The sequence below is a fragment of the Bos javanicus genome, chromosome 28 (genome assembly GCF_032452875.1).
Source record: "Bos javanicus breed banteng chromosome 28, ARS-OSU_banteng_1.0, whole genome shotgun sequence".
Taxonomy (NCBI): domain Eukaryota; kingdom Metazoa; phylum Chordata; class Mammalia; order Artiodactyla; family Bovidae; genus Bos; species Bos javanicus.
In genome coordinates this window covers 5,752,341-5,775,892 of record NC_083895.1, presented here as the reverse complement: position 1 = coordinate 5,775,892, position 23,552 = coordinate 5,752,341, and the positions used below count along the sequence as shown (strand labels likewise).

The following is a 23,552-nucleotide window of genomic DNA, read 5'->3' as shown; positions in this document are numbered from 1 at the left end:
AAGGCCATTTCCCCTTCCCCTATGATGGTAACACCCTAATTCAGTTTCTTGTGTTCACTCTTCTCTCAGATAATGGACACTTTGATACATTAAGGTGATCTCATCTTCCTTTCCACCAGCTGGTTTAAAGGGATAGGAAAGTGACCCAGTTTGGGTCAATGAGAGGTGAAAGGGTGTCTTTCCTGAAACTCTCACTACTTCTGGACCCATTTTAAGAAATCATAAATCTCTATATTAAGCAAGTCTGTATCAAGTTTCCTGTTAAGGCTAAAACTTCTTAACAGTTTGATGAAGTATTTCTCAACGGATCAAAAAATAAGCTAAACTATTATATTTTAATATTTTATTCAAAGAGTTCAGTTTTAAACATCTATAAGATATCCATCAACTTCAAGTGGCAAAAGAAACAAAAATATGTAATAAAACTATTTCAGTATCTTTGAATAGGGAAACCAAAAATACATACTACCACCAGAATAAACAACAAACAAACCTAGTCTATTAGGCATGTATATATTTTATTTTCCTTTAGGTGATAATTTTTGGAAAATTACACTTTCCAAGAATAAGCCCTTGCAAACAGAGCTGCTAATCTTTCCAAAAATAAAATCCAATATCTAGACTCTCAAAACTCACAAAACCAAAAGGAAATGTCTAGTTGTCAGCCAACAGTGCCATGCTCAAGTCAGTTTCACACCACAGGGAATAATCTACAACTAACTTTAGTAGGCAAACTCCAATTCTAAATATTACTAGTGAGGCTGCTTCTATTACTAGTGATACTACTTGTTATTCCCAACTGTGTTGACAATTGTCTTATTGCTGAATTGTATGTGATAAATCTTCTTTGGCAACTTTTTATGTATCAATTAACACAACTGGACAACTATAAAGATTTGGGTTAACTTAATATTTCAAAGATTTCAAAACTTCATTATAATATTTAGATGTAATTTCTTATAGATGTTAGAATAGGAAAGCCTCCACACATGCCTAATGAAATATAATAACAAGAAAAATTATTAAATAATCATTAGCTTTTCAGTTGTGTGTGCAATTATATAATTCAATTCAAACATTAGTGGCAATATTACAATGTTAGTGCCAATTCTCTATCAGACTTTCTGTGATAAAGGACAAAAATTAAATGTAGAAACTAACATCTGGGTACCTGTCAATTTTTCTGGAAGGCTGTTTCATATGGATTCAAAATGACCTAAAATTAGCCAGAATATAGTATGAATTCTCACTACAATACCTCATAGAATTAAAGTACATTAATAATAATTTTAATTCTTATTCTATGGAATAAGCCTATTTTGGAGGCTTGGCACAATATTACCAAGAAATTTAAATAGGAAACTCAAGTCCAGATGTGTAACTAAGAAATCTTTCTATATATTAAAAAAAATCACCAACTTAAACTATAAATGTCTTCCACTAAATATTACCACTCCAAAATTCACACAAAGTAAATTAAAACAGGTATGGCAGAAAGTGCACTCTGAAGCATGTTCACATTTAACAAAGATAAATGACGAAGTTTAGCCAACAAAAATTCAAATAGGCATATATGCAAACACATCTGTATGCAAATTTTCATGAGTAAGATATAAGAAATGATTCATTTTGGTAATTTTATGTACAGCCTGTATACAATTTAAAACAAGTACAACTGAAAACATTTCTAAAGCCACAATAAAGTCAAATGATATACTAAATAACAGTCTTACAAATTGGTCTCTCTTAGGAGTTCTTAAGAGAAAAACTGAGTAATGTTATCCTAAGAAATGCCCTCCTCTTGATCAATCATTTCTGTCTTAACTGAAAAGACATCTGCCAGCATGTGTTTTGGGATTTCTGAACCTCTGACTTTCAAGGCATAACAAGCGTTCTCCACTTTGGCCAGACTTTGTTTCAAAGTATACAGCTTCTTTGAAACCTCGTAAGGTCCGGTATTGCCAATGAATGAAAACCCATCGTAAACCTGACGTAAAAACTGGCTCACTTCAAAGGGAGTGTCAATGTCCCCGTTCCCGACACTGTTAATACACATTCGCATCAACTCTCCAGTTAAATCAGCCACTCCCAGAAGGTAATCAACAGGCGTGATTCTCAGTCTCCAAGTTCCGCACTGCTTATCCTGTGCATCAGAGGAAGGCTGGTAAAAAAAAATAAACACACACACACACAAAGAAAATACACTGTGAAAAAGAGTGACTATGTATACATATAAGGCACAAAATCAACAGCGAGTCAACCATACTAATCTTCTCTAAATAAAATGATCCATTTTGTTAAATGACCATCAAGATGTTACAAGAAGAACTCATGCCCTCAGCAAGGAGTTGAATTTACGACTTCAAGATAATTCTGAAATCTAATATTGTATCATTATAAAATCAACCATTTCCAACTTCACTTGACATATAAAATAAAGATATTCTTAAGGCCTAATGACTTCATCACATGACAATGGCTTACATATTTAAATGGCAAATCATAAAGCCCTCCAGGTTTATGATCCAGTCATGATTTTCTCAGTCACTTAGTCCCTTTCTGGCCTCTCTTCCGTCCCCACTCAGCACTGACCATCATGATTTAACACTAACACTCTCTTGCTATATCCTCCTCAGTTTCTTCAGACTCCTATTTTTCTACTGCACCTGCCCAGCAAAAACACACCCTGAATCAGTATTAAAAACTATTCTTGTTAGTGCTTTATTCAAGTACTGAGTACCACTAGGCTAAAAAATAATAACGATCACAACTATATAGCGTTTGTACCACTACAAATTACTCACCAATCCTTTACTTATTTCCTAGATGGTTCTCGCCCATCTCTTTGAACACTATTTCAAACCTTCACTACTTTTCTCCTCAGCCCCTTACTCAATCCCAAACCTCTTCACTCTCAGTAAACAATCTTGCCTACTTTCACTGGCCTGGTTATCTGCCAGATCCCCTGGCATAAGCTCACTCAATTACCTTATCCCTAAAAACAAAATAAAACAAAACAAAAAAACTTATTTATGTCCACATCCATCTTTACCTTCTATCCTTCAGTCTCAGATGATGAGTTGTCCCTCCTCTTGTTTGAGGTTAACTCTTCCAAATGACCTTGACCCATCTCCTCCCACCTCTTCCAGGACCTTGCTTCATAAGGTGTATGCCCTTGGGCAAGTTATTTCATCTCTCTAAACCTCAGTTTCCTCATCTGTAAAATGGGATAACAGTACCTACCTCAGAGGTTTATTTTTAAGGATGAGATAACATTTACCAAGTTCTTGGCATAATGCCCAACACAAAGTAAATACTCAATAAATGTTAGCTGCTATCACCATTACCGTCACCACACCAATCTCCTCTCTCCACATCAACTTCTCTCTAATGGATTCTTTCTGAAAGAGGCGATGTCTGAACTGTTATTAAAAGTCTGATGAGACTTAGGTGGGTTGCAATTATACTGAAGGACATTTCAGGCAGAGGAAACTGCAATAGCATGCAGATGAGAACTGTGCTGTGTACGTGAGGAACAAGTGAGGTATTTCTTTAGAGTAAAATTTAAAGTAAGAAGTAGTATGGGATGAGTCTAGAAAGACAGAACAAGGGATAGAGCAAGGGGAGAAAGCCACGATAAGAAATTAGAACTTTACCTACAGGTAATAGAGACACTGAGAATTAAGTGAGCAAATGACAGAGTGAAATTTAGGTCTTATAGATGATTCTGGTTGCTTTGTATCCAGGACATGACTCCTAACACTGTTGGACTTTTCAGAGACCATATGTTCCAATCTTCTCAATATGGAGTATAAGAAATGAGGTCCCAGAAACAATGCAGGTAATATCACTAGTTAATGGTTAGAACTGGGTAAGTATCCAAAGTCAGCTCCCCAAGTATAGTCTGACCTGCTATATTTCATTTCTATTAATTGTTAAGAGAACTGATATCTTTTTGGAAAGCATAGATTATGGTGGGAATGGTGGGGGGGTGGGGAAGCAGCTGGCGTTTTTATAAGTCATTTATACAAATAATTTTTGCTTAAGAAAACATTACTGTTCTTTGTTTCCATCATTAGGAGTTCCCTGAATATAATTTAAAAGTTGATTTTGAAGAAAAAGGCATGTTAAGAAAATCAACAAACTGTCAAGGAAATAAATTCTGCTTTACTGATAATATATATTAGAAACCAGGGAAAATAAAATTACTTAAAATGCAATTTTTCACAATAGACTTGAAGTATTTAGGGGAAAAATATCAGGATACCTATAACTTAAACTAACTGAGCAAAAAACATTTAGATGAAGCAAATAAGGCAAAATATTAACAATTATTGAACCCAGATAGTGGGTACATGGGTGTTCATGTATGACTATTCTCTCCACTTTTCTTATGCATTTGAATTTTTCATAAGAAGTTTTAAAGAATTAAATGGTTTGACACTACTCTCAATATGTAAGTCAGAGCAAAATACCTTCCTCTATTGGATTTCCAGAATTTTCAGCACCAAAATGAATCTCTAGCACTAAAAGGAAATATTATTTATGAACGTGGTCTTAACATTTTGAGAAGACACATGTGTATGATTATGACATCCTAATCTTAGAATATATTTAAAAAGCAGGGTCACATAGGCTCCCCTTACTTCTTTCTGTAATTCAATCTTTACTAAATGAACTAAAAATATGAAAGAATTTTACTTCTCAAGATGAATTTACTCAATAAAATTCGCATAATTTTTAAAATTGAGAAAATATATGGTTTCCCTGAAGTAAGCTACACCTGTCATGCCAAATTATCTTACTTTTCAGTATTAATATTTTATTAACATTCAAGAAAATATGATTTCCATACCTTCTTCCACTTTCTGCCTACTTGACAGATTTTTTAAAATAATAATGAAAGAAAAACTGATGAAAAATAAAGAAAAGAAAAAAACTGTTTAATTGTACCTTTAAGTGTATTAATATCTTAGGAGACTATCTAATACTCAAAATTTTATCTCATGGCCTAAATATTATGTCTTGAAACTCAGGGGGGAAAAAACAGTATTTATTTAAAAGATGAATTACACTATTTCAGATACAAGCATTATGAACTCAGTGATTAGATTAACATCTCTCACTATATCATAACAACTTTACATTGGCTCTTATAATGACTACTAACTATTGGGCACCTATGTGGCATGTGCTGTATACTACCTAATTTAAAATCTTTAAATCAAATCCTTTAAAACACTCCTTTGAGGTAGATACCTGGCATGGGGTCCCCGTGGCACATGGTGAGAAACACTGGAAGGGTGACAAGGACACTCCTGGCTTTGGATTCAAGACACCTGGTTTCCAAGTTAGCTGTCACACTTGCTTGACTAGGGCTTGATAAGTTACTTAAACTCTGTAAAAGCCTTTTGTGAAATGAGGGTAGTAATTCTTACCTCATAAGTTTAATAAAAGGATTAAATGACACAGTGTTTATAAAGGGCACAGAGCAAATACACAGTAAAACTAAAAGTGAACTTAACGCAATAACCACTCCGTAATGCTTTACATAAAAGGGTACTGTTCCCCCCAACCTACCCACAGTCGTTGAGCCACTAACTAATGTATTTAGAAAGACCATTTCCCTAGCTGGGAATCTATGAAATCACACTTTAGAAAGAACAATATGCAATATTCTTTGCATTATAAGCCAATGAATCTCCTACAATCATCACACTGCTGTGTAAATTGTGTAATAAATGTGAAATATGATTTTAAATTCTTACAGTCTTATTTTCTTTCCCATTGTCTTCTGTTGAAAAAATCAACTGTTTATTAATTTCATCCATACTGATAAGTGATCGTGTTTTGATGAAGTGTTGAAAAGAGACAGCCTCCACATATTCCTGCAGTCCTGAAAAACCAACAGGAAAATTACTAAGGAACAACCACTAACTTAGTAAGAATATCATAGTAAAGAACTTCAAACTAATCATCATCTAGCTCAACAGAAGCTTAACGGTATCTATTGCATCAGCCCGAGACTGGGTTCTGAGAACACACCACTGGGGACAGCCGCTGGGGACTAGCGCTGCACACAGCGCACGTTCCTGGGGCTGAACGTAAGGCGGCTCAGACAGAAATGCGTTCAGGGTCTTCCTTGTATTTCATGAGTCCCTTAGTTTTACAAATCTACTCTCTCCTACAGAGAAATGGCAAAGATTTTCCGAAAAATACTTTTTTAAAGGATTTAAGAAAGGGCTATTACCCAAATTCTGGTAGGCTTTAATAGAACTTATACAGATTAGCCTTTGTTCCCTTAAGCAGCAAAAATAGACAATCACATGAGATAAAATTAAAGATAATTTGGCTCTTCCTTAAAATGTTCCTAGGTCAAAAACCCAAAACACTGTAAATAATGAAGGTTAAAGTGTCAAAATTCAAAATAACATTTTCCTCATACTTCAAATTAAATCCTTTCTGCTTCAGTAGTTGAATTAAAAAAAAAAAAAAACTAACAAGTAATAATACCAGTTGCACCAGATGTAAATCCTACAGAGTCCACTCTGAATTAAAGGTCGATAAAGGTCAAAAATCGGAGAAGGCAATGGCAAGCCACTCCAGTACTCTTGCCTAGAAAATCCCATGGATAGAGGAGCCTGGTAGGCTGCAGTCCATGGGGTCGCTACGAGTCAGACGCAACTGAGCGACTTCACTTTCATTTTTCACTTTCACACAACGGAGAAGGCAGTGGCAACCCACTCCAGTGTTCTTGCCTGGAGAATCCCAGGGACGGAAGAGCCTGGTGGGCTGCCGTCTGTGGGGTCGCACAGAGTCGGACACGACTGAAGCAACCTAATAGCAGCAGCAGCAAAGGTCAAAAATAGTGCTATTTAAAACAACCAAATTCTATAGCCATACTTTTCAGCATTATTTTATTATGTCTTAATCTATAAGGTAGTACTTACAGGGAAAAAAGTGTTTCTTAAAATTATTATCATTACTGCCAGTTTAAGAAACTTGGTCTTCTTTTTGAAGGCTTTATCGTAAAAAATAGGAAGAGGAAAATAAGTTCAGATAAATGTCAGAACCTGGTAGGGTCATCTGTATTTAAGTTCTCTTTCTAACACTTCTCCTGAGAGTCCTGCGCTCACATGACCTCCCAGTAGCTAACACTAACAACCAGGCCCGGCAGCAACAGTGTCAGAAGGCTGACCACTGCCGTATCGTCACATCACGTGCCACGCAAGGGTCAAAGACAAAAAGGAGATAGATGACCTGGTTCTTACAGCAATAAAAGGAAATAACTAAATGAAAATATCCTGACTCATTCTGAACAGCAAATGATGCTGAAGTAAAGTCAGAAAACAGGTGCTGCCAGAGCAAGACACAATAGAGCACTTTGTTCAATAAACCGTAACATGCTGCGAAATGAAGCAATACAGTTGAGTTTAACACAGCAGATAACATCTTTTAACATTTACAATAAAAATACTTTCGTAAAATTTCAGTTTTAGGAATAGGTTAATAAAATCCAGTTTCCTTTCGTAACAACAACCTATATTTCTCATTTCCTTCCAGAAATACTTCAGGCATACAAAAGCAAACAGCAAAACTTAAGAATCACTCATTACATAACTAAATAGCTTTACCATGATTAGCTCTTACTAATGGGAGCTAAAGAAGATATGTGCACAAAGATTTATGTATAAAGATATCCATTATTACAATCATTATAAACACAAAAATGGGAAAATGTACAAGATCAGTAACAGAAGTGCCACTTGTCCACTTACTGTCTCAGTTTTATCAACGCACACAATGGAGGTGGACCTCCAAACGGCTCTCTTTTGCCCGCTGGCACACATCAAGTGTAGCTGCTAGAGGGCCCTGGAAGGACATCACAGGAGGAACGAGCTCTGGTTCCAGTGTGCCCAGTCTGTGGCAGCCATCTAAGCGTGGGGAGCCAGCGGCTGGAGGCGGGCAGCAGCACGAGGCCTCTCCTTGGAGGCAGGTTCTCTCTGTGACCCAGAGAGCGGTTCCCAGTGAGCCACCTCCATGAGCAAGGAGTCATGGTGCAGCACCTCCCCGTGGAGAGACTGATGCATCAGCGCAACATCTCAGCCATCCAATGGCCCATGACTTTAACGGGGTAGCTGGGGGCAGGGGTGACTTCACCAGATGTGTTCCTTCCATGGATGTGGATTCCTCCTCTGATTTCCTGTACTCTTTAGAGTTCATGTTTCCTCTTATAAAGAAGTCCCCTATACAGTCAATTCTTTATATTAAACCTTCCCTATTCATTGGAAAAGACCCTGATGCCAGGAAAGAGTGAGCGCAGGAGAAGGGAGTGACAGGATGAGATGGCTGGATGGACATCTCATCCAACGCAATGGATGTGAGTTTCAGCAAACTCTGGGAGATAGTGAAGCCCAGGGAAGCCTGGAGCGCTGCAGTCCATGGGGTCACAAAGAGTCGGACACAACTTAGCGACTGAACAACAACGCAGTTTATTTCCTGTTTGGACACTGATAACTACCGTAGGGACTTAAGAAAAATAAACAGTGGTACTGTATCTCCTTCACCCCTAGTACCCTACAGACAGGTATTCCAGCGTGAAAGGCCGGCCAAGGTGCCTGTCCTTAGAATCAAGACGCAATCCTAGCAGGAACCTTAACACAGATGCCCCCTTCCTTATTTGAGGTTTTCCACTTGATGTTCTCTACTGGATGCTGTCAACATTTACACTCACTCAGATCTCTCCCATCCATAAGCCATACCTTTCCTCGCAACTATTGCCCGATATCTCTACTCCCCTCCACAGTTAAATTTCTTAATAACCACATCTCACACTTCTCAGCCTACTTCATTCCAGCTTGAGCACATCTCTAGGCCAAAACAGCTCTAACTTAAAATTATGCCAGTTAATGAATCTAATGGACATGTTTTCAGTCTTAATTATGTAGCAGCATTCAGCATTTTGACCACTTTTTCCCTTGCTTCAACAAGCTTCCCATTGGTTCTTTTTATGGCATCTTTTCCTAGTTCCCCTTTTTTCTACCTCTCTGGCCATGTCTTCTTAGTCTGTGCCAGTCCTAGGCTCTCAAATCGCCTATGCTAAATCACTTCAGTAGTGTCTGACTCTGTGCGACCCCATAGACAGCAGCCCACCAGGCTCTGCCGTCCCTGGGATTCTCCACACAAGAACACTGGAGAGGGCTGCCATTTCCTTCTCCAGCAAATTACCTATACTTGGCTTCAATTAATGCTGCCATCTCCCAACTTTACATCTCTGGTTTAGAATCACATATATCCAAATGCATATTTGACAATCCCATCAGAGGGACCTCAAAAATCAACATAATCAACAATGAATTCACAATATTCCTTCTAAACCTAGCCCTCTTTGTTTTGCCAATTCTAAGAGGATCCTGGCCTTACCGCCATCTATTTTCCCCCCTTTCTCGTCCATTCTCACACCACAGAGTTTTTAATAGTCTTGTAAATAGTCTTTTTTGCCTATTTAATAACTATAATTAATAACAGCTTAATAATAATGACCACATCACCACCCTGCTTAAAGCCTAAATAGCTTTCCATGGCTCTTAGAATACAGAGGAAAATCATTAACATGGTTTATAAGCACCTGCTTAATTTCAACCCCTATTTACATCAACTCATGCCATGGGCAGGTAGTTATACATTTATATAGTATATAACTATACTCATGTAGTTATACATTTCAAAGACGGATATGTAAATCCATACAAATCCTTTAACAAAAGTACATTGTTTGAATACACTCTCTGAATTTTCCTACTTCTTCAGTATTTCTAGGCATAACCTTGCCCCCAAATTCCTAAAGTTGGCTTACATTTCAGGGTCATATTGAACAAAAATAGTATGTTAAATGCTGCAAATACAAGCAGCAAAGTTCTTGTCATGTAAGATTCTATCAGTTGAAGGTGGTGCAAGCAAGCTTCCCTGGGGCTTTATGGTTAAGGCTCAATGATTTCATCAAGCAAGCATTATCTCAGTTTAATGGGTATAAGCCAGTGTAAGCCTGTAGGTGAAGGATGACTTTATCTGTACACCTATAATCTCAAGCTGATTTGACAGACAGGATACAAATCCCAGTGCGTAGTTCAAGGTAGAGGAAATCAGTCAGAAGGGAGGTTACCACTTACACTGAGCCAGTCTCTTCCCTGCTCTCTCATGGTAACACTATGTGATGGTTCATCTGGTGCTCAGGCCAAACACCTGTTAACTGTGGGTGTGAGAGTACTTTCAAGATGTGATTAACATTTAAATCAAGACTCTGGGTGAAGCAGATACCCCTCCAAGATGGTGAGGGGTGGGGGTGGAGGGAACACCCATCCAACCTGCTGAAGCATGAGGATTCCCAACTAAGTAATTCTGCCCGAAACTATGGTAGAGAAATGCTGCCTAGGTTTCCAGCTTGCCGATTTCAGATTCAAGACTGCAGCATCAACTCTTTAAAGAAATTCCAGGCTGCTGGCCTGCTCTACAAATTTCACAGTTGCTGCTGCTAAGTCATTTCAGTCGTGTCCGACTTTGTGCGACCCCATAGACAGCAGCCCACCAGGCTCCCCGTCCCTGGGATTCTCCAGGCGAGAACACTGGAGTGGGTTGCCATTTTCTTCTCCAATGCATGAAAATGAAAGTGAAGTCGCTCAGTAGTGTCTGACTCTTAGCAACCCCATGGACTGCAGCCTACCAGGCTCCTCCGTCCATGGGATTTTCCAGGCAAGAGTACTAGAGTGGGTTGCCATTGCCTTCTCCTAATTTCATAGTTGCTAACCCCCAAATCATGTGAGTCAAGCCCTTAAAATAAATTACTACCTACCCGCCCCATGCCCCTACCTCATGAGTCCTATTGATTCTGCTTCCCTGGAGAATTCTAGGAATTGTGTGTCTGGTGAGATAGAATGCTCACATAACTAAGTGTGCACATAACTTATGCACATATTTCTGTCTTCTCTCCTTGACTCTGTGCTAGATTTTTTCAGTTCCTCACCCACACTGTGCCCTCTCTGACTTCGGGGGATTTTGTATGCTGCTCCCTCAGCCTTCATTCCATTCTCTCCTCTTTTTCAACCTGATGAATTAATAATCCTTTCAAGTCCCATCAAATAGCACCTCTGAAGAAACTGCCTGACGCCACCACATTCCAAGTCAAGGCCTTGTTATATGTTCTCCTAGTGCCATAAGCCCTTCCTTTGTGGCATTAGTCAAATCTGTAATATTTAAATAACATAACAATCTCTAACAAACGTCCACTTCCATCCCTTGCTGGAAGGGCAATATCATGACTACCTTGTTCACTACTTACCCTCTGTGCCTGATATAACAGGTACAAAAATATAGTTAAATGAGGTAGATCCATTTTTGAAGACCTACTCCATAATTTAAAATTTTAAATGTTTTACAGGGACAGTTAATAAATAGGAAAATGTGCATGTCAGAAAAAAGCACAAAATAAATAAATAAAAATTAAAACACAATATATACACTATGATTATAAAGACAGAAGGAAACAGGAAAAATTTGTGACTTAACGTCACAAGAACTCTTACCATCTTGGCTCTCTAAGTAAGGGGGTTTAAATCATCCTAGAGGAAATACTGTTACATTGAGACAGTCTGCTTACAGAAATCACTGGGGGAAAATTATGTCCAGGAATTTGATTCTGTTCAAGGAAAGACTGAAATTCCAGGACCTATCTACCACAATGCTTAAGAACGGCATCCCAGAGTAAATGTCCTTTCAGGAATGTTCGGATGTGCAAGGGGAGAAGTGGAGCTCAATTCAGGGCAAGAACCACAGAGGTGAAACGGCCTCCATACCTGAAGAGAAATATTTCAAGTTTCAAAGTTCAGCAGTGGGAAAGGAATAAGAATTTTTAAAAAGAAAAGAAAACAAGTGTGAAAAAGCAAATTAATATTTTTAATACCATTCCTAATACTGAATGAACTTTAAAAAAGATACTAACTACATAGTTAGTATAGAGAACATACTGGTAGAACATCACTTCTTTATGAATAGAAAAAGATACCTGGCTGAATTCATTAGTTGTAGAATTGTTTTATTCACATGAGCCAATTCAAATCATGGAAATTTATTTTAATGAATGATTTTTAAAAATGACTTGTAGTTAATAAAATCAACTAAGTACAACCAACTTCCTGGACTATGTCTCAACTATAAAACAAAAGTACTAGACACCATGATCTTTGTGGTACTTCTCAAATTTAGACTGGTATGAACTATTCTTCCTATTGAAATATCAAAAAAAATTCATCTTAGTGAAACCAAATTATGTGGCAACTGAACAGGAATGCCATTTGCCTCTAGAACAAAGCACTTCCCTGAATGATGTTGCTAAAATTTTGCCATTTTATGAATAAATGCACATAAAAAAATATAATTCACCAAACAGGGTAAAGAACATAAAATTAAACATTTCAACCATTTTTAAGTGTACAGGTGTGCTGCATTAAGTGCACTGACTTTGCTCTGCAACCAATTCCCACCACTGGGCATTCCCTGGAGGTCCAGTGGTTAGGATTCCATGTTTTCACTGCTGAGGGCTCAGGTTCGACCTCTGGTCAGTGAATTAAGATCCCACAAAGTCACATGGTTTGGCCCCTCAAAACACACACACAAACAAAAACAAAATACTGAATCCCTATGCCCATTAAATGACTTCTCATTCCCTCTCTTTCAGCCTCTAACAACCAGTATTCTACTTTGTCTCTATGAATTCAGCTCCTCTGGGTACCTCGTATAAATGGAATCATATGGTATTTGTCGGACTTTCCTGTTGGCTCAGTAGTAAAGAATCTGCCTGCCAAGGCAGGAGACGTAGATTGGATCCCTGGGTCAGGAAGATCCCCTGGAGAAGGAAATGGCTACCCACACTAGTATTCTTGCCTGGGAAATCCCATGGACAGAGGAGCCTGGCAGGCTGCAGTTTATGCGGTCGCAAAAGCGTTGGACGCACCGGAGCAGCGAAACAACAAATGGTATTTGTCCCTTTGTGACTGGCTTCTCTCACTGAGCATTTAGCTGTGTTGTAGCGTGTGTCAGAATGCCCTTCCTTTCCAATTTATAAGGCCAAACAATACTCTACTGCACAAATATACCAAATTTTATCTATTTACCCATCAATGGACACCTGAGTTGCTTCCGCCTTTCAGGTATGGTGACTGACAGTGCTATGATGATGAGTGTACAAATATCTGCTTGATTCCTGCTTCCGATTCTTTTGGGTATATACTCAGAAGTCTCCAACAAAAATCTTTTAAAATATATAAAAAAAACATTGGTAGTGTCTAAGTCGAGTGTCAATATAAGATAATGTATCTGGTAGTCTACACATCCACGTTTTCAAAGCTCACTGTAACTTTACATGGCTGTATTACTATCCTTACTTTATGGATGAACAAACTGTGGCTAGAAATCCACTCAGACCACTTAAGGAGTAAATTCAAGCCCTTCCCACTTTACCTTATTCAACTCCATGTAAAACATACCCATTTTTTCTCACATTTTCCCCCACTAAACCCCTAGGTCAGTTTTTCTCCATGCTTCATTTACCTGTTCTCTTGCCTCTGATACTATATTCTTTCACGATTCTGTGCTAGTCTGTGCCTATGTTGCTCTCTCTCAAATCTTTTTTACCTGTAAAAAGAGTTAAATGTTCTGATACATTCTAATCAAGGTAGCACTCATTTCTTCAAACCTACTACATAAGCTTATACTTCAATTAAATGCTTCAGTAGGCTTTGCATGATCACCTATTTTACACCCTAGAACTATGAAGACAAGAATCCTCCCTTTGATACAACTCTGCTCCTTCCTCCATTCCCCACGATAGTACTTCATATACAGAACAGACTCAAATGCTTAGTAAACTGCTTCTAATGCAATTTATAATGACTGTTCCTCCTCAATAGCTTTATGAAACTCAAGTGTTTTGACAAAAATATTGGCATTTGGTATTCAAATGTTTAGAACTATCTAATTGTCCTTTATCTATAGTACTTTGGATTTAAGTCCACTAAGAAAGACATATTCTTACAAATGTATAGAGTTTAAACCCATGAAGTTCAGAATTAGAGGGCTTATCTGATTTATTTTCATACAGGAAAAAAAGGATATGGAATAAGAGCCCTAAAAATTCATCTGTGGTATTAATCTCTATTAAGGTGGGTGGCTGTCAAATATTACATTTTCAAGTTTATCTAAAGTCATTATTTAAGTTGTCCTTGTGACGTGTTTGATTAAGTCACCTCAGAGATAAGGGAACCAACTTCTACTCCACAGAAATTAGATTTCAATATATACCATAGAGAAAGTTCAAGGACGTCTGGCCCCAAGGTAAAAGGATGTTTAAACAAGTTATGTTTCAACTTGATGAAAAGGACATCCGCTATTTCCAGTGAATAATCCCCAAGGTGAAAATTTTCAATCTACTGCCATATTCTATCAAACAATGCCTTCCCCTTCTGCTTCTGCCTTGGATGAAATCCAATCAGAATTATTTACAAAATCAGCTGCCAGTAAGAGAGAAGTCTGTAGGTTGCTTTTATGTAATTTGTTATTTTCCATCTTTTTCTATGAGAACATGTACAAGGAAACCCAATGAAAGGCTTCTGATTACTTTTATTTATTCTTATAATATTTAAGCAATATACATTCCACCCAAATCTCCATCAAAAATCATAGAGTACTTTCATCATAACTCAAACTACAAGTCTCAACTTTCTTTCCAAGCATCTAGTGTTACAGAATACTGACATTTGACCCAGCAATTCCTCTTGGGTATACGCCCAAGAGAACTGAAAGCACGTGTTCACACAAAGACTTATATGAACATGCATAACAGTATCATTAACAATAATCATAAGCAGAAACAACCCAAATGTCCAAAAACTAATGAATGGATAAACAAAATGTAGTATATATGCCCAATGAAATACTATTCAGCCATAAAAAAGAAAGTGCTGATAGAGGCAATGACATAGATTAACCTTGAAACATTATGCTAAGTGAAGAATTCAGACACAGAAGGCCACACACTGTATGATTCTGTTTCTATGAGATGTCTAGAACAGGCAAATCCATGTAGACAGAAAGCAGATTAGTGCTTGCCTTGGGGTGAGGGAAGGTAGATAGGGAATGACTGCCAATGGGTAAGGGGTGTCCTTTAGGGATGATGAAAATATTCTGGTATTAGCTAGTGGTGATAGCTGCACAACCTTGTGGTTACGCTAAAGATCACTGAACTGTACAATTTAAAAAGGTTAATTTTATGATACACAAATTATATCTCAATCTTTAAAATGGCATTTATAGCTGTTTTAAAGAGTACAACCTGAATTTTTTCAAAAGTTACCTTTACCAGATCACTGAAACATTAAAGTAAAATTACATCTAAGTTTGATTCACAGGCCACTCTGCTAATAAAATGTATTCTCAAACATGTAACTTTTATACAGATAATAAATATGTACTACCAACAGTAAAACAAATGCAAATCCACTAATTGGGATTTTTGTCTATCTGAGCAAGGCTTTTACTTTAGCACTGAAGAGTGTATGTTGGGCAAATCGGTATTACTGAGTTTTTACCTAAAATGAAAATAAATTTTAGGATTTAGCATACTATTACAGATTAATTCTGCTAAATTCCACAGGGAAGAGAGAGAACTTTTGTTAACAGTTATGTCCCAGAGTAAAAAATGCTTTCCACGAACATATACCATTTAATTTTCAAAGCAGTCCATGCAGCTGTTACAGTTCCCCAACAAAGAAGCCCAGGTCGCTTTTGCAGCAAAGTCTCTCTCTCTGCTTCACCTCACTGAGTAAATTTTATCTGTTAAAAGCAAATCTGAATGAGCAGAAAAGTTAATAGCAATCTTGAGAGCTTCTGAATCCCCTAGAGCTGACTCTGGGATCCTGGGAAAGGATCAGACTCTTCCTATTGCAATCGCTATAATACCCCCTGAAACAATTCTTGTCAGCACTTTGAACTCACTTGTCCTTTGGAGTGATAGTCAAAATATTTTAACAGGAATATAAATTATTATCAATATAAACCTAGAATTTTAAATATATTCTTTTATTCCCTTACAATATTAAAATACATGTATTATAAAACCCGCTTCTCAAGTGATTTAAGATACATCATAAACAATCCATCAAACCATCCTGATAATTCTTCAGTCATTTCTTGATTTTCAGATGTTGTTAGGGTGATCTTTCATTTGATTTGTCTTTCAGCTAAATGAGCCATGATTGATATTGGGAACATCATCAAACTTTTCCCATGACTTCTTCCACTAAAATGATGGTCACTAGGTGACTGGGGATCCTGCCCATGTGGGACTTCCAGTCCTGCCTCCATGTCCGCTATATCTCCCTATCGTTCATCAAACCTCTGCTCCGTTCTCATCATTCACTCTCTTTTAACCACTGGAGGATGAAGAGAGCAGAGGAGAAAAGAAAGGAAGCACATGATGTCATTTGGGTGTGTGTGTCCTTTGATTGTCTGCTAGGACCCAGGGCAGAGTCCCCTCCCCAGACCCCTTCCTCTGTGTGAAACAGCTGCTCCCCTCTCCTCCAGGAGTGTGTCTCACACAAACCAAGGTTCCCTGAACTGACCTCACAACCTGTTACTGCAACCTGAGGAGACAGGCTTCTGCTACTGGGATCCTAGTCCATCAAATATTCTATTCTATTTCCTTCAGTTAAGACTCCATAGGTCTTTGGCTTTCTTCTGACTCTACGCTTACTTTGGACCATTTTATCCTTGTCTATAAATGCAACTACAGCTTATAACTGATACCTCCATGGCTGTGACTGCACCCCGAGTCTCTAAACCCATTAGGAAACTGTTTGGGTGCCATATTAACTACATCCAAAACCCAATTTGTCTTCTATCTCTTAATAAATAACATCCGTGCTTAACCAGCTGGCCAAACCAGAAACCTAAAGGTTTTCCTAGTTTATTCCCTTTTCTTTGTACTTTTTAAAAAGGCCATATTCTAAGAACATGCCCTTTCCTCTTCCTCCCCACTGCTAAGACAAAATGGAGACGTCCTAACTCCACACCAGGAATGACTGCCAGAGCCTCCTGACTCACCTCCCTGCCTCCAGCCTTCCTCCCAAATAAATATGATAAAATCATAAGGGAAAGCAGACTTGAAGTGAGGATATCTGAGGTCCAAAAGTCAAACTGGTCTCTTACTAGGTGTATAAACTAATGGAAGTCTATTAAGTTGCTGCACTTCAATTTCCTCATTTGTAAAATACAAACATCTACCTACATTGCAGGTTTTATATAAAATAGTATGTCAGTGTCTGGTACAAGAGCCCTCTGTAACTACTGAATTAAACTGAAGTGGGAATTATTAAAATAAGAATGCTGGGCATTAACTTTTGTTAGAACAATATTTTGTTGTTGCCGTTACTGTTCAGTCTCTAAGTCGTGTCTGACTCTGTGACCTCATGGACTACAGCCCACCAGGCTCCTCTTTCCTCCACTATCTCCCAGAGTTTGCTCAAATTCATTTCCACTGAGTCGATGATGCTATCTGACTATTTCATCCTCTACCGTCCCCTCTCCCTTTTTCCTTCAATCTTTCTCAGTATCAGGGTCTTTTGGAGCGTCAGCTTCAGCAATGAGTGTTCAGGGTAGATTTCCTTTAGGATTGACTGGTTTGATCTTCTTGCTGACAATGGGACTCTCAAGAGTCTTCTCCAGTACCACAGTTCAAAAGCATCAATTCTTTGGCACTCAGCCTTCTTCATGTTCCAGTTCTCGTATCCATACATGACTAGTGGAAAACCCATTCCTTTGACTATACGGACCTCCACCAGCAAAGTGACGTCTCTGTTTTTTAATATGCTGTCTAGGTTTGTCATAGCTATCCTTCCAAGGAGCAAGCGTCTTTTAATTTCATGGCTGTAGTCACCATCTGCAGTGATTCTGGAGCTCAAGAAAATAAAATCTGTCACTATTCCTACTTCTTCCCTATCTATTTGCCATTAAGTGATGGGACTGGATACCATGATCTTAGTCTTTTGAATGTTGTTTTAAGCCAGCTTTTTCACTCTCTTCTTTCACCTTCATCAAGGGGCTCTTTAGTTCCTCTTCACTCTCTGCCACCTTCTGTCATTAGGGTGGTATCATCTGCATTATCTGAGTTTGTTGATATTTCTGCTGGCAATCTTGATTCCAGCTTGCAATTCACCCAGACTGGCATTTCACATGATGCACTCTGTACACAGAAGTTAAATAAGCAGGGAGACAATATACATCTTTATTGCACTCCTTTCCCAATTTGGAACCAGTCAGTTGTTCCACGTTCGATTCTCACTGATGCTTCTTGACCCACATACAGGTTGCTCAATGGACAGGTAAGGTGGTCTGGTACTCTCATTTCTTAAAGAATTCTCCACAGTTTGTTGTGATCCACACAGTCAAAGGCTTTAGTCAATGAAGCAGATGTTTTTCTGGAGCTCCCTTTTTTCCTCCACGATCCAACGCATGTTGGCAATTTGATCTCTGGTTCCTCTGCCTCTTCAAAAACTCAGCTTGTACATCTGAAGTTCTTGGTTTATGAACTGTTGAAGTCTAGCTTGAAGGATTTTGAGCATAACCTTACTAGCATATGAAATGACATTATAGTAGTTTTAACATTCCTTGGCGTTGCCCTTCTTTGGGACTGGAATGAAAACTGACCTTTTCCATTCTGTGGCCACTTCTGGGTTTCCCAAATTTGCTGATACCTTGAGTGCAGCACTTTATTTTTTCTTTTATTTTATAACTTTACAATATTGTATTGGTTTTGCCATATATCAACATGAATGTGCCACAGGTATACACGTGTTCCCCACCCTGAACCCCCCTCCCTCCTCCCTCCCCATACCATCCCTCTGGGTCATCCCAGTGCACCAGCCCCAAGCATCCAGTATCGTGCATCGAACCTGGACTGGTGACTCGTTTCATATATGATATTTTACATGTTTCAATGCCTCTCTCCCAAATCATCCCACCCTCTCCCTCTCCCACAGAGTCCAAAAGACTGTTCTATACATCAGTGTCTCTTTTGCTGTCTCGTATACACGGTTATTGTTACCATCTTTCTAAATTCCATATATATGCATTAGTATACTGTATTGGTGTTTTTCTTTCTGGCTTACTTCACTCTATATAATAGGCTCCAGTTTCATCCACCTCATTAGAACTGATTCAAATGCATTCTTTTTAATGGCTGAATAATACTCCACTGTGTATATGTACCACAGCTTTCTTTATCCATTCATCTGCTGATGGACATCTAGGTTGCTTCCATGTCCTGGCTATTGTAAACAGTGCTGCGATGAACACTGGGTTACACGTGTCTCTTTCAATTCTGGTTTCCTCAGTGTGTATGCCCAGTAGTGGGATTGCTGGGTCATAAGGCAGTTCCATTTCCAGTTTTTTAAGGAATCTCCACACTGTTCTCCATAGTGGCTGTACTAGTTTGCATTCCCACCAACAGTGTAAGAGGGTTCCCTTTTCTCCACACCCTCTCCAGCATTTATTGCTTGTAGACTTTTGGATCGCAGTCATTCTGACTGGCGTGAAATGGTACCTCAGAGTGGTTTTGATTTGCATTTCTCTGATAATGAGTGATGTTGAGCATCTTTTCATGTGTTTGTTAGCCATCTGTACGTCTTCTTTGGAGAAATGTCTATTTAGTTCTTTGGCCCATTTTTTGATTGGGTTGTTTATTTTTCTGGAATTGAGCTGTAGGAGTTGCTTGTATATTTTTGAGATTAGTTGTCAGTTGCTTCATTTGCTATTATTTTCTCCCATTCTGAAGGCTGTCTTTTCACCTTGCTTATAGTTTCCTTTGATGTGCAGAAGCTTTTAAGTTTAATTAGGTCCCATTTGTTTATTTTTGCTTTTATTTCCAATATTCTGGGAGGTGGGTCATAGAGGATCCTGCTGTGATGTATGTCAGACAGTGTTTTGCCTATGTTCTCCTCTAGGAGTTTTATAGTTTCTGGTCTTACGTTTAGATCTTTAATCCATTTTGAGTTTATTTTTGTGTATGGTGTGCAACACTTTAACAGCATCATCTTTTAGGATTTAAATAGCTCAGCTGGAATTCTATCACCTCCACTAGATTTGCTCATAGTAATGCTTCCTAGGGCTCACTTGTCTTCACACACTCCATGATGTCCAGCTCTAGATGAGTGACCACACATTAGGGTCATTAAGACTTTTTTTGTATAGTTCTGTGTATTCTTGCCATCTCTTCTTATCTCTTATGCTTTTGTTAGATCCTTACTGTTTCTATCCTTTATCATGCCCATCCTTGCATGAAATATTCCCTTGTTATCTCCAATTTTCTTGAAGAGATCTCTAGTCTTTTCCATTCTATTGTTTTCTTCTATTTCTATGCATTGTTCATTTAAGAAGGCCTTGTTAGGAAGGGGGGTCAGGAGGGGGAACATGTGTACACCCGTGGCGGATTCATGTTGATGTATGGCAAAACCAATACAATATTGTAAAGTAATTTAAAAACTAAAATAAAATTAAATTAAAAAAGAAGGCCTTATCTCGCCATGCTATTCTCTGGACCTCCGCATTCAGTTGGGTGTATTTCTTCCTTTTTCCCTTGCCTTTTGCTTCTCCTCCTTCCTCAGTTATATGTAAAGCCTCCCCAGACCACCACTTTGCTTTCTCGTATTTCTGTGGCTTTGGGACGGTTTTGGTCGCTGCCTCCTGCACAGTGTCATGAACCTCCATCTGCAGTTCTTCAGGCTCTTTGTTGACCAGATCTAATCCCTTGAATCTATTTGTCACCTCCATTGTTAGTCATGAGGGAGTTCATCTAAGTCATTCCTGAATGGTCCAGGGATTTTTCCTACTTTCTTTGATTTAAGCCTGAGTTTTGCAATATGGAGCTCATGATCTGAGCCACAGTCAGCTCCAAGTCTTGCTTTTCCTGACTGTATAAGACAATATTTAAAACTTCCTTAAACAAAGCAATGGTTTTCAGGGTTTTTCTTTCTTCCTTCCAATGCATTAGCTCACAGTTTAGAGGCCATTATTCTTTCAAAATGTTACCCTAGCTCAATGTGCACTATCATATTAAGAAGTAATAATAAATTACTTTAAGGGACACTATTGTTGGAATAAGGACATCTCTGACTTGGTGCATGCATGTTCAAACTGAGTAGGAAGTTGTCTCATCCACGCTTCCTACTTAGCATTCCCACCCCAAGCCTTACCAACTGATAGATGTCAAGAGTAACTTGATGAAACAGGATTTCAGAAAAGCAGTAAGAATGTTCAGAGATGAAAAGAGAAACTGGGTGAAAAGGCCTGCCTACACTTGAGACAGTCTAAGTAGTGTGTATCCAACATCTACCTTAAAAGAATGGTCACAAACAGTCTCTGACCCAGAAAATGCTTATGAGAGATTTTCTCACGGTCACAGGACTCACCGCGAAAGTTTGTAGTATGATATAAACAATTGCAATCAAAGCAGTCACAAGAAATGTACCCTGAATCATCTCACATTTTAATGCAAATTTAAACTACGTATTTTTATGTAATTAAAACTTTTTATTAAATAAATGTAATAAAATGTATTAATATTTTATTAAAATATTTTATCTATGTAAAACAAAAGGAAGTGAGACTCTTTAACCAGATATAGGATCTAAGATCATCAAATAAAAGCTGCTGGCTTTGCAGAAAACAATTACAGTGTAAAGTACCAAATACTAATTAGCAAAGTGAGTTAGTATAAAAAGTTTATCAGGGTAAATAAACAAGTCAGATGCCAATTCCAATACCATCTCTAAGCTCATTTACAAAATGAGATGGTAGCACAAGATGTCTTCCAATGTCTCTTTCAGTTTTAAAATTATTTTCACATTAGGCAAATGAATGCTTTCAAACCAAATTAAAATACATGAAAAAAAAAACATCAATCTATCAACATGCATATGCCTGGATTTCCCACTAAACCAAATGGACATCAAATTATTGAACTGGGCAAAGAAAAATTAACTATCCATCAAACATATTTCATTGTCTTTGGCACAGAGGGCATATTTCCCATTCTTCCTTGAAGTTAGGTGTGGACATGTAACTGGCCAATAAAATGTGGGCACTAGTGATGGATGCCATTTCAAGAGCTGGCCATAAAAACCTCAGGCATGACTCTGTACTCATCCTTTCCACAACCTGCCAGCTGTATGTTGATGTCCTGGCTCATCTTGGAAACCACGTACTGGTAATATCAGAGCCCCAAGATCCTGGGTCTATGAATGACTAAGTAGGCAGAGCACACTCAAACCACCATTGCAAAGCCTGGACTTCATATGAGAAAGAAATGATTCCTATTTTGTTAAGCCACCAAAATACCGTAAGTTTATCCATTTGTTTCCTGTGAATGAATGGGACGCTTCATTCCCATTAGTTCAGGTAAAGGACCTGAACTAACATCTCTGCATACAAAAATCTCACAAAAAGAAAAATTCAATGTTTAGCTATATCTTTTTCCCTTCACTAAATTCTTCCATTATTTATTCCAAAAGCTTGCAGATCTTCATGTCTTCATGTTCACTTTTTCACTAAGCTGTCTCAATTGTGCTAATATACTGAAACGATATCAAATTTTTCTGTACTGATATAAGCTTTAGAATGTCTGCAAAGATTAATATTGATCCTATTTTTGTATTATATCTAAGCAACAGCCCCTGGAAACATGTTTCCTTTTGGAAGCAACAAAAAACCGTCAAACAAAAATCTGCAAAAGCAAATCATTAGATAAAAGATTTGGCTGAACAACAAGAACAAAAAAGCCCTTTTAAAATACTTTTGCTCTTCATTCTGTCAACATTTATCAAACAGCTATTAAGTGTCTGGGATACATCAGTTAACAATAACAAGAAACTTTTTGTAGAAACTAAGAGTCCACATTCTAGTAGAGGAAGAGAAACAATAAAGAAACATAATAAATAAGGAGATTAGAGAGTATGTCAAAGTTGTTAAGTGCTATGGGGGAAAAAATAGCAACACAAGAGTTATAATGTGTCCTGGTTTATTTAAGAAAAACCTTCATATTTGGGCAAAGAGAAATTTAAGCAATATAAAGCCTTTAGTTGGGGTAAGGTTCTCAAGTTCAACAGGTAAATTAAATCCACACAATACGCAAGCAGTGGTACCACTTACTAGCTTATGACCTTGAACAAGTTGCTTAACTCTTATAAGTCTCAATTTCCCCACTTATGAAGTGGTAAAAATATGACTCAGGGATACTGTAAAGGTCACATAAACATAAATATTTAATATATAAAGAACAACAGTTTTAAAAAAATATCTGTAGCTGGCCCAAAACACTCACTAAACCCATCATTCGCATTCTCGGATAAGAGAACTGAAATATTAGTTAGTGTCTGAACTTAAGTTTTCTGCACTAGGATGTCTCAAAATTAAATGACAATTTTTAATATTATCACAATGATATAAATTAA

General features: G+C 37.9%; 1 protein-coding gene across 1 annotated transcript in view; it reads right to left on the bottom strand.

Annotated features, from left to right (window-relative positions):
* Nucleotides 1–499: 499 nt before the first annotated feature.
* Nucleotides 500–23,552, bottom strand: part of TSNAX (translin associated factor X) — a 36,939-nt gene continuing 13,886 nt past the window's right edge. The window contains exons 5-6 of the mRNA XM_061404826.1: nucleotides 5,769–5,896; nucleotides 500–2,161 (exon numbers count right to left, since the gene is read on the bottom strand). Coding sequence (XP_061260810.1) covers nucleotides 1,784–2,161; nucleotides 5,769–5,896 — 506 coding nt within the window. The 3' untranslated portion in view covers nucleotides 500–1,783. The remainder of the gene's footprint in view (nucleotides 2,162–5,768; nucleotides 5,897–23,552) is intronic.